The sequence below is a fragment of the Branchiostoma belcheri genome, unplaced genomic scaffold (genome assembly GCF_001625305.1).
Source record: "Branchiostoma belcheri isolate BF01 breed outbred unplaced genomic scaffold, Haploidv18h27 scaffold52, whole genome shotgun sequence".
Classification (NCBI taxonomy): domain Eukaryota; kingdom Metazoa; phylum Chordata; class Leptocardii; order Amphioxiformes; family Branchiostomatidae; genus Branchiostoma; species Branchiostoma belcheri.
This window is the reverse complement of record NW_017804154.1, coordinates 976,981-989,170: the sequence shown is the minus strand read 5'-3', so window position 1 is coordinate 989,170 and position 12,190 is coordinate 976,981. Positions and strand designations below refer to the sequence as shown.

Here is a 12,190-nt window from a genome sequence, read left to right as displayed (position 1 = left end):
CAACCATACTGTAAATCGTACAAAACAGTTGCAAAATGAGCAAAGACATACCGTAAGTTGCAAAAAATGATACCACTGTCGTAGAATGCCAAAATCAAACCCAAAAAAGACGAAAATGTAAAGAAATGAATTTGAAGAGTAGATTATTCGCCAAACCATACTCTGTGTCATTTGTTCAATCTTCAAAAACCACGTAGATTTCATAATGAAAGCAACTTTTTTTTTTGGCCAAACTTTTTTTTATTCGCACGCTCGCATCAGTTTTGGGGTTCCCAGAGGATGTCATCCATATAATCAAATCAACATGGCCTAACTGAAACCGACCACGTGAAAAACCTTGCGTGCGCTGTAGCTAATTGGCCTGGGCGCACGGACAACACTCCCAGTACCGTATAGATACAGGGGCTACGATGGTATGGCTCCAGGCTAAGATAGAATAATCTTAACTCACTTTACATGTAGCGTCAAACCGACAGTCTGATTGTCCATAGTATGGTAGGATTTGGTTCACTCACACTGAGTTGTAAATGTAGACATTATCTTATCGATATGTGTGGTGAGTTCTTGAATAACCGTGCTTTACCTACGGACTATCATGCACGGTACCATCCGAAGGACTAAATCCTAACATGGTACAACAAACATCACTCCACACGTTCTGTTCTGTACACGTACAGATCATACTTCTCAGTAACAAAATACAATCGGGAAGGTAGGGTTGTTGCTTATTGCTGTGTGCACAAGATTATATACACCCGAACAGTGGTTGGGGTGATAAGTAATGGATAAGATGGTTCTTCGGAAAAAAGCAACATTCACAGGCAGTGAGGCAGCAGATGGTGCCTTCCGGACCTGTGTCTGTCTGGGTGACCTGCGTCCTTGCCGACAACTACGTGACGTCTTCTTTGGCAAGTCATGTGACTATGACGCACTCAACTCTTCCGTGTTGGTCGGTCAAGGACGTGTGTTAAGGACGCATTCTGGGAAAATGGACTAAGAAATAGACTATAATAACCAGTTTTTTTCCTTTGTTTCATTATGCCTTGAAATTCAGCGGTGCATGCGCTGTTGGTAAGGATGTTGGAAAACCTTTTGGAATGATGGCATGGTATACAATATTGTGAAACAATTATAACGGATATAATGTATGGCGCGTGGTACAGGTAAAGACCCTATAAAGATCTATCTAACTTGTAGGATTCGCCAGTCACAATGAGTCAGCCCTATAAAACGTGTAGGATTGTAACTTTTTAGGTTTTTACGTTTACATTGCAAATTTGTTTTGGATATATTTACCGTACCAGCACACGACTAACAACGTACATCCGCCATGGGTCAGCAGTTATATCACAATTTCTAAACAACTTTTCATGTTTTAATTCTTTTTGTAACGGTCCTACTATAGTATGCACTGGTTTGAACACGAACGATCCCAAATTTACCAAAATTGATATGAGGTTGTAGAATAGAGTATGAAAGCAATAATTTTTTATACTAACGCTTATCACAATAATCAAACGCACCAATTATAGCAGATGCCTGGGTGAGAAATTACCACCTGTCGTCTAAACCACATGACCCTTGTATCTTATCTAATACTTACAGGGTCTGTATGTATATTTATATATATGTGTATATTAATACGTGGGCGTGACAAGGGTTCTTTACCACAGAAGGCCTACCCAAACTCAGGATGCGCATCTTCGTCTTCCTCGCTCTTGTCTGCTATGCTGGTACGTACCGTTTTACCACTATAGTATGTCATCGGAAAAGAAAATGTTTTCGATGCTGTTGACAGATTTCTTTTGCTTTTTTATTCGGAGGCATGATTTTAAACGTTTAAGGATATGAATATATTTCATATTAAAGTGCTTTATTTTACCACTTTGGCTGCAAAGAACATACATGTACAGCCAAAGTCGTTCAACTAGTCAATAGCTATTGCTTTCTAGCAATTTGGTTAGGACTAGGTTTGATGAGAAGCAGTTTTATACAACTTACGTGTTATGACCTGTAGCTAGTCAGATATAGCTATATTAGTCAGATATAGCTATATTAGGTAATCTGAGTAGGTATAGATAGGTACAAAGTATGCAAATCAGAGCGTTATTTATTTGCACAATTCATATAGAGACACTCTACCCCCTTTGTTTTAAACGATTAGAATGCCAAGGGCATGACATCTGTCAATCAGATATGGCTGGCGGAGAATGTCACGTGAACAACGCTGTGCTCCGTATGCTTTAGTAGTAGTAGCGCGGCTGTTCTTGAATCTTAGATATTGATTTACAGAATTGTACTGTCAAGGACAAGTCGTGATTTGCGTTGGTGAGGAGGTTCAAAATATTTTCCTGGTGTAGAATCCTGAGCTCCTGTTGGTAGTACGGGGAATGTAATCTCCAAGCAGATCATACGGTGGTAAGGCAGCATCCATTAGCCAGAGGAGTGTCCATTAGCCACCGGTGCCTGGCCACCGTATGATCTGCTAGGAGATTACGGGGAATGGGGATGGCTAGAGTTGTGTATGGCCACAATTAACTCCTCCGTGGAGGAGGCCCAGTCAGCCCCTGACGGTGAGAAATTACCGTTCCCAGCGGCGCAGCAGTGCGGGCGGTCCTACTATGCTCCAAAGCAGTACGTTGACCGCATCATCGGCGGGACGGAGGCGAACCCCGGCAGCTGGCCCTGGATGGTGTCTCTTCAGGAAAACGGCTTCCACTTCTGTGGAGGGACGCTCATCGGCAGCGAATGGGTTCTCAGCGCCGCTCACTGCAAGATCAAGTACAGTAACAGTTATCACTGTATCATTATATCACTGTTACACATAGACAATTCATTGCTACCACAAATTATTAGAATTATTCCCCATCAAGGGAATTTTAGCAGCTTTCTTAGGTACTGCAGCGCTACTTCCTGATTTGATATGTCGTATTTCAAAGGTGCTATGGTCTTGATTTTTGAGTAGTTAATACGTCTTGGGGGAATGAATTACATGGTGCAGATACCAACACAAGTACAAAACGAAGGTATACGATCCTTGACCTCTAGTTCTCCATACGATAGCGAATAACTTAAACAACAATGAATGAATAGCGCCCGTGATGCTCCTGTGACTGCAAACGCCTAATGCGTTGAATCGTGTTAGAGCCTTGTAATGTAACTATTATCTGGTTTATGTAATACTCAGTAGTCATTTTACCCGACACGTTGTTCTCTTCTTCCCGACAGTGCACACAGGATGACTGTTGTTGCCGGAGACCATGACTTATCGCGCAACGATGGGAGCGAACAGGCTATAGGGGCAGCCCAGGTTATACCACATCCAAGTAAGGCTTTATGATACATTTTCTTTACTATAAGATGCTGATTCATATACAATGTAGATACTTTATTGAATGATTTCGAGTTATCATTTTAGTTGCTATAACTTACCACATAGCCCCCCCTGCATGTTTTTTTGTTGTTGTCATGTTTTTAATTTCACTGAATGTATACGAATATACAAACAAACAACCATGTCTGATGTGCTCATATCGTTGTTTAGACTATAACTCCCGCACCCTCGACAACGACATCATGCTGATCAGGCTCAGCACTCCCGTCATCATCAACAACCGGGTGAGCCCGGCGTGTCTGCCCGGGCAGGGGCAACATGTGTCCGACGGGACCCGGGTCACCATCACGGGCTGGGGAAACACTCTAACCAGCGGAAGTAAGTATTCTAGGTCCATATCACTAGTTACCTCCGTATACGGAGGTTTAGTCTTCGGTGTGTCTTGCTTGTGTTTCCGTAATATTTCCTATGCTCGGCACGTGAAACACTGACAGGAAGTCAAGTCGAAGGTCCCAGAAAAGGTTATCTCATTTCCTGTCTTCAATTTCCAGCTACATGCATGTCTGAAACCTTTTAAGAGCCGAAGGAAAAATGCCTAGGCAGAATCAGTGAGAAACTCACAATTAATGAACAAGACAAGAAATTAAAAAAAAAAAAACTCATCCGCTGTTCTGATTCCACTTGCACAGCCAACTACCCAGACGCGCTGCACCAAGTGACCGTGCCCACCATCGCCACGTCCACGTGTAACGCGGCGGGCTCGTACGCCGGGGAGGTGACCAACAACATGTTCTGTGCTGGCCTCATGAGCGGCGGCAAGGACTCCTGTCAGGTAACTGTACCACCTTCTTCACTGGCGTAGTTAACACCCCTTTATCACTTATAATTAAGGCTGCGACAAAATTTTCACATCGCTTAAAGAATGACTTTTTTCATGTTTCGTATGTTTTCTTCTAAATGATACTTCGTTTCGGGTTCATTGTGTAAAATCCTTACCCACCACTGATGACCAACTGGTCCATATCTATGCGCAGGGAGACAGTGGCGGTCCCGTCGTGGATTCCGGCACGGTGTACGGCGTCGTGAGCTGGGGCTACGGCTGTGCTCAGGCCGGCTACCCGGGGTCTACGCCAAGGTCGCTAATTACGTCACCTGGATCAGCAGTTACGTCAATGCGCAGTCCAGTTTCCATGGCAACGGGAGACCGTAGTGACTTGCCACCATCAAAAGACGTCAGAGAGACCCTAGCCGTCCCGTCAATTCTTCTATCAATTGAAGAATAAAGCTGTGGCTACCGATATTCATGTTGCGTTGTTATTTCTTTGCTCAACATCATCACAATGATACAAGCAAGATTAGTTGATTTTTGAACCGACCATTTATAAATTTCATATCATTTGTAAATGCTATGAGATATTAAACAGAAAGAAACGTTTTTTTCTGCCTCACTTCTCTGCATCCCTCTCACTCGATGCAGTCATACTCTTCACACATACACAATGAAACACAGACACAAGTGTTAGGATGGGCGCGAGTGCACGGAAACACCGCAGAAAGATTTATTGCCGGAAGTTCAAAAGAAATGAAATCGGAAGGTCCAAAACAAACAATCCAAACCCTGACATGATAGTCAACAAAGTTCGAAATTCTTCCAAACAAAATCCGAATGAGTAGTCAAAATCCACTAAAACTGTATGACAATGTCTTAGAACTAATGTCTAGTTGTTTGCCAGCCACGCAACCCCAAAAAAAACCTTCCGAAAGTACGAAGGCCAAAAAAATCGGGGACGTGCACCAGAGCCTCAGCGCAAACAACAACTCATCTCTGGGATTTCTTGTCAGCAGCAATAAGCTGGGTACTGGAAAACAGAAACATTGTTTAATGTCATCTAGGCAACACACAATGTCACGTGTCAATAATCTAACCACAAGAGTTTTACATACATAATGTAAACATAAGGATTTACCAAAGGAGAACCAGTAAGTTCTTAACACTGCAACAGTAGTAATTAGACAATATACTGCAACTATTCCACATCTCAACAAAATTTTGTTGTACACGCGGTGCTGTGCTCTGCGTCGAATGAACAGACTACTACTGTACTCACCTAAATACCTACCCTTCACCTGGATATCACGCCATGTACGCGTGATCCCTCCACCTGCAGCCCACACCTGTTACTGCAGAAACTCAATTATTTGCTAATTCGTCACGATAACTCCGTTAGCTCCTCAAACGCAAATAATTAGCATTTTCTGCCTCACTTCTCTGCATCCCTCTCACTCGATGCAGTCATACTCTTCACACATACACAATGAAACACAGACACAAGTGTTAGGATGGGCGCGAGTGCACGGAACACTGCATCGCGTCGAAATGATCAAAGTACGGGAAATTTTAATATCAGTTTAAATCCCTAGAGCCATGGACACTGCCAACCTTTCCTGTAACTTGTCCTTGACATAACCATCCTTGGCCTTATCGCTCATCCATCGTCCATGTCTCTTGAACAACCTTTCTGGAATGCCAGCGTTGGCTGCCGCTGAAGCGCCTCCTGCTCTAAGAGAGTGTAGGCCGAAACGTGAAACATCAGATACAACAGTCTTAAGCATACCTAGTACTAACTCTCTAGCCCTGGTATAACTCAGCTTCCCCGAACTCCTAAGCTTCGAGCCGGATTTGGTCTTAATAATGCCCCTGAAAAGAAAACTGTCAGATGCAAAATCTATATCAGCAACTTTGCAATACCTCAGCAACATGTTGACTGGACAAGTCTCTTTCCCTGTGCGGGCAATAGGAATCAAACTGCCATCCCTGTACTGGTCTGTCTTGCTAGACTGTAAGAAAATACTAGCATGATTGTCGGAAAAAGAAATGTCACAACACTTGATATTGGATATTTCGCTATATCTCAGAAAACCTGCGTAAGAAATCAACATCAGTGTTAAAGACCTTATGTTACTTAAATCATCAAGATGCGCATACTTCTGGACAATCTTAGCCAAAATATCTGGAGTAATGACTTCCTTCTTAACTACTGGCTTCCCCAGAAGCCGTTTGGCTGCATTCAGCACATTTTTCACAACCGCCTCCTCCGTTGGCGACGTCAACCCTGCTTGGAGATGAGCCCATCTAATACCAAAAGCAGCTTTCTCCACAGTAGAAAAAGAAGAAGAACTTTGTATCAGCTCCATTAAATACAGTGCTACATGCAGCGGAAGAGCTGGGAACGCTACCACTTCAGTGTATCTACTGGCGAACTCACGCCACTTGTTGAACGCAGTCCTGTACTGCTCCACTGTTCCAGGTGCTCTTGAAGCTACAGCCACTGCGGGTAATTTCCCTGCCAACTCTTTCAGATGTGAGTCCTTCAGCTCGGCTGCATCCTCCCAGAATCCGTGGTTGTACACATCAGCTGAGATATAATTACAGTAAAAGAAAACACAGTAAAATGATTATTTTCCTCACATGATTCACATGAATGAAAACTTGTTTACTCGAGTAGAAAGCCAAAAAATGATGGCTAATTTCTACTGCTCGCATGTCTGGGCATACAAAAGACGGCATAACATTGCCGGGCTCATTCAACGGCCTGCCCATTACTTAAGTGTCATAATAGCTTCGACACCTAGTCAAGCACTTTACTTCATATCATATGAAGCATATCTTTTTTTACAAATCGTTTATTAGTTTTCTTACTGTTCCTGAACTGTCAAGCCAGTATTTAGTGGCCATATTCAGCCTCACGCCACTCTGGGCATCAAAACCGGAGGCATATCATTACTTGGCTCAATCAACGGCCCGCACACTTTTAGAGTGTTCTATCAATCTACACACTCACTCACTCAATAAATTCATGGAGAGTCAATTGCCATGCATATTTCCTTTCGTAAGCAAGTACAATCAAACCTCAGTATATCAAGATAGACCAGCAAAGTTCCATCAAATTGCTCCTTTATTGAACTACTACAAATTGAGTAGTTAAATCAAACAAGCCTGGCAAGATCTTCTCACGGAAGAACACAATATTTTCTTCCCGTCTCTTGGACTTACGAAGGAAACCCTTAAAGCCAGTACTCTGAACTTTACCAGTTTGTTGCCAAACAATGTGTTTTTACTCATGCCTTTTCTGAATAGGTTCTTGTATACTCTTAAATCCACAAAATCATGTACAAAAGTGTCAAAATGTACACCATCTTTACATAGCAATGTCCAGAAGGACGCAGACTTCCACAAGGGTACTATCAGCGTGCCAAACGCTTTACAATCTTGCATATGTTTAATCACTCTAGGAATCATTCTGACTGGGGGGTGTAACCAATTATTCTGTCCCGCCCAGTCAAAAGAAAAAGCATCTATGCCCTCTGAAGAGGGACACCAACTTTTAGAATTAAATCTTTCCAGCTTCTTGTTCAGATGATTTGCAAACCTGTCGACCTGGTGAGGTCCAAACTTCCTGTTCAAGTAGTGAAACACTGGCGGGTCAATTTCATAATCATCCACATCAAAGAAACGACTCAGAGCATCTGCCTTATCATTCTTTGTCCTGGGTATCCAGGTCGCATCAAGTACTATGTTATATTCATTACATACATTGAAAATATCCAGCGCAATATCTTGTAAGTATCTCTTTACACTGCCAACTTTGACAATTTTCACTGCTGCCGTATTGTCACAATACCATTTCACATGCTTTCTAGCTAGCTCCTCTTTCAAACCACTTAACACCAAGAAAATCGCTCTGAGTTCTCTCCAGGTAGAACTATGTGTGCATTCCAATTCATTCCATGTACCTTGAACAAAGGATTTTTCCCAATTCACAACATAACCTCCATAGCCTTCAGCAGAGGCATCAGAATAAACTATTCTTGCAGCTTCAAATTCAGAAGCAATCGGGAAACCATTCGCTATTCGTAAATGTTCAAACCAAAAAATGACCTCTCTTATAGCTTGATGATCTAACTTCACATTGCAATACCAGGAAGAACGTGTTTCTATCACGAAATAAAGATATCTAGTCATAATTCTCACCACCGAACCTATACACAGTTCCAGTGAAATGATTTGCCCTACAATACTTGCTATCTTCTTCACCGGAAAACAATATATCTCCTGCTTAAAGTCCTCAATAATCTCAGTAAGTGCAGCATACAGCTTAGTCATTCTTCTATCAGTAGCAAAAAACTTAAATTCCATTAAATTAATAATAGTTCCTAACCACGTCACTACTTGTGAAGGTTCCCAGACACATTTACCTGGGTTTGGAACCAAACCAAATTTTACAATGTCTGTACACACATGCTTTGCTATCAATCTGGTATTATCCAAACCTCTTCCTTTCCCTAGACCATCGTCTAGATACACAAAAATGGAAATACCTTCGCTCCTCCATTTAGTCACAATTGGTTTCAATAGCTTGGTGAAAATGTAAGGAGCAGTGGATAAGCCAAAAGGCAACACACAAAACACAAAATATCTAGTCTTACCATCAAACTTCCAAGCAAAACCAAGATACTTCCTATGTCCTTGGAAAATATCAATATGATGATAGCCAGACTTTAAATCAAAAGTAAACATAAATTCATTTCTTCTAAATTCTTTAGCTGCAAGTCTGAGGTCTTCACACTTAAACTTATGTTTGAACAAGAACAAATTGACATATCTAAGATCAAGAATTAATCTCTTTTTTCCAGAGGATTGAATGGCAACCGAGAGAGGATTACAAATAAAAGGGCATTTTGAAATTTCTTGAATACATCCTAGCTGAAGTAATTCAGAAACTGCGGAAGAGACAAACTCAAAATTATTCTTAGCGCTGGCATTATTATGCAAAATCCTAGAATTTGGCAGCTCTTTGAAAGGCAATTTGTAACCCTCTCTAATAGTATCAAGGATAAATTCTGGGGCGCCACATCTTTCCCAATATGCAATGTTTTTCTTTAACCTTCCTCTAACACTAATCCCAGGCTCTCCTTCTTGCAGCTCAAAATCTTTAAGTGTCATGAAATCGAGGATAGAAGAGATTCCTGGGATATCAGAATCAAAGACATCGCCTCGCTCAGATTGTCAATCAAACTCGCAAGGTCCTGAAACATTAAAAAGAAAAAATCATATTACTAAGTGTCACTTGCTTGTATCCGACTGTTGCCTGTAGGTGCTGAGCTTTGGACACCTGTCCCTCCAGTGCCCTTCCTGTCCGCAGGCGAAACAAGTGCCGGGTTGTTTCTTGTCTCCAGAACTTGCAGCAGCGGTCGAGGTGTTATAACCAGGCCTAGATTGGGCTGGGTAAAACTGATTAAAACGCTGCTTATTAGCGCCACTCTTTTTCTTCTGCTGCATCTCTTTTTTGGTCTTCTTTGCTCTGGCCTCAGCTTTAAACATACGTTTTTCATCGTCAGAGTTATCAGCTAGCTCATTCTTCAAGTATTCCTGAACCGTTAACCAACCAGCGTCCGACTTATCTGCCATTAAAATACACTTTTGGCGGAACGTAACTAAGTTCTCACCTTCGGTCAGAGTTTCCAACGCTCGGTCGTTCTTGCCAGCCTCCACCTCCGCTTTCGCCTGCTCCAGCTTCTCCTTCACTTTCTGAGAGAAGTCGTACTGATCCTGGTAGGCCTTCTTCTTAATCTTGGGCGCCTCTGCCTTCTTCATCCTTTTGAGCTCGTTGACTTGCTTCTCAACCATTTCTTCGTTCGCTCGTTTCAGCGTGCCCAGTTTTTCGTCCATCATCTTAGAAACGGCGTTGAGAATCATCGTGTTGTGGGTCTCAAACGCCTGGTTAATGCCTGCTGCATCCATAATGGTACGAAGGAGAAACCACTCTTGTTGTACACGCGGTGCTGTGCTCTGCGTCGAATGAACAGACTACTACTGTACTCACCTAAATACCTACCCTTCACCTGGATATCACGCCATGTACGCGTGATCCCTCCACCTGCAGCCCACACCTGTTACTGCAGAAACTCAATTATTTGCTAATTCGTCACGATAACTCCGTTAGCTCCTCAAACGCAAATAATTAGCATATTTCATATTGTTGCGACCATCTGCGCGAGCTTTATCCTTCTAGAAAACCTCAAGAAACGAACATTTCTACTAAATCACAAAACCCACCCATTCATCGATCAAAAGAGGCCAACCCCCTCAGTAATATACGTCAGACAGATCTACATACTAGACACTTTCTTACATGTACATCTTTACATTTTATGTGTTACCTTGCAATTTGCCTCCTGGCACGCGTTTGCAAATGTATATAAAAACATCAGTACTTCTATGTTCGCTCATACTTGTATATAAACACATACTATCTGTGCGACGCAGTACTGACATCTAACTGTACAGCACGGGTTTCTTCCATCTCCAGATGTTCATAGTCGAAGTCAAGCTTCTCTTCCCTTGTGTGAGAGGGCAGTGTGCGCGATGACTTCCTGTGTCCCGAGAGTTGTGAGAGACGATCGCTATGTTTCATGCCACAACAGTTCTTACCGAGAGCGAGGTAGCACACAGCGTTCATGGCTGAGTCGGAGAGACCTAGACACAAAAGGAACGGGTGTACAGTGGCTGCTGTTAAGGCGCTTTCTCTCTTCGTTTCCTCGTAGAAGTCGAACCAAAGGATAAGAAGAAAGTACGGTAGCCAGGAGAAGGAAAAGATTACTGTTAAAGCTGCGAATACTTTAACTGCGCGTCTTCTGCGCGATATGATTTTGGTGACAATGGCGTCGTTGTTTCTTCTGACGTAGTTGTCAGGCTTTCCATAGAGTGCCGCTGCGCGATGCCACAGAGTCTGCCCTATTTTTGTGTACGCTAGTGCCATGATTGAGAATGGAAGAACGAAAAGTACTATGAACAGCGTCACGTCATATGCCCTCTTCCATTCCACTCCGGGCCAAATCTCCTGGCAAAACACCACATGAATTTCAAACTCGAAAGTTTGTTCAGTAACCTCACTGAAGATGGCTAGAGGGAGCATGATTAACATAGACGCTACCCAGATACAAGGAATTACAATCTTCACCCGCGAGTTTGGTGAATACGACATGGCGCGTAGGGGGTTGCATATGACCAGGTAACGATCCAAGCTTACCGCGGTGAGGGTGAAGACACTTGTGCACACGGACACCGCCTGTACGTAGGCGAGAATCCTGCACAAAGCCGGTCCGTACACGTAGCTGCGGTAAACCTCCATCCCGGCGTTAACAGGGACGCACAGACTGATGACTAGGAGGTCACAGACGCACAGGTTCACCATGAACGCGTTGGCTACCCTGTCCATAGGGCTGCGTCCAAAGATCGCCCGCAGCACTGAAATGTTGGCAGCGAATCCAGTCAGGAAAATCACAACGTTCAGAAACAGGAGGACGATGCCTGCCGGTTCAGTGTAAGGGTAGAGCACGCTATCTCTCAGCCGCTGGATCTCTTCTGCCGACAGGTTGACACTGACAACTGGTGCCATCGCTGTACCTCACAGTATACACACCAGGTGGCGTTATTTGACACCTGCACAGCTGGGAGCGTTCCTTACAGGTGTTCTAAAATCAGTTCGATGTCGTGTGCAGATGTTTTCCAGCGGATGATGTGTAAGAACGTGTTAGTAGGCATCTTTCCTTCTCATGTGACGATGGTAGCGCTTTGGAGGTCACAATAAAAATACCATGGCCGTGGGTCCCGTTATATAATCCCCAGATAATACCAGTATGTCACATGATGGCCAAATACGTGCGGCATACCCCGTATTCATACATTGTCGTATATGGAATAATCAATAGCAAAACATTAATCATCTTCAATCCTAATTTCTTTCTCGGACGTAGGTTTGTGATTTCACCAGCATTTAGAGAGAGAAAATGAAC

The 12,190-nt window shown here is 43.1% G+C and overlaps 2 protein-coding genes across 2 annotated transcripts; one reads left to right on the top strand and one right to left on the bottom strand.

The window, feature by feature from the left end:
- Window positions 1–1,636: 1,636 nt before the first annotated feature.
- LOC109480711 (trypsin-3-like) lies at window positions 1,637–4,632 on the top strand. The gene is given in 7 exon segments (XM_019782947.1): window positions 1,637–1,733; window positions 2,595–2,781; window positions 3,229–3,326; window positions 3,545–3,712; window positions 4,024–4,166; window positions 4,369–4,456; window positions 4,459–4,632. Coding segments are annotated over 7 exon segments (810 nt in total). The 5' UTR covers window positions 1,637–1,693; the 3' UTR covers window positions 4,545–4,632.
- Window positions 4,633–10,621: 5,989 nt separating this feature from the next.
- LOC109480706 (neuropeptide SIFamide receptor-like) lies at window positions 10,622–11,966 on the bottom strand. Its single transcript, XM_019782939.1, has one exon. The coding sequence runs from the start codon at window positions 11,791–11,793 to the stop codon at window positions 10,645–10,647; it is 1,149 nt and encodes a 382-aa protein (XP_019638498.1). The 5' UTR covers window positions 11,794–11,966; the 3' UTR covers window positions 10,622–10,644.
- Between the last annotated feature and the right edge of the window lie 224 nt (window positions 11,967–12,190).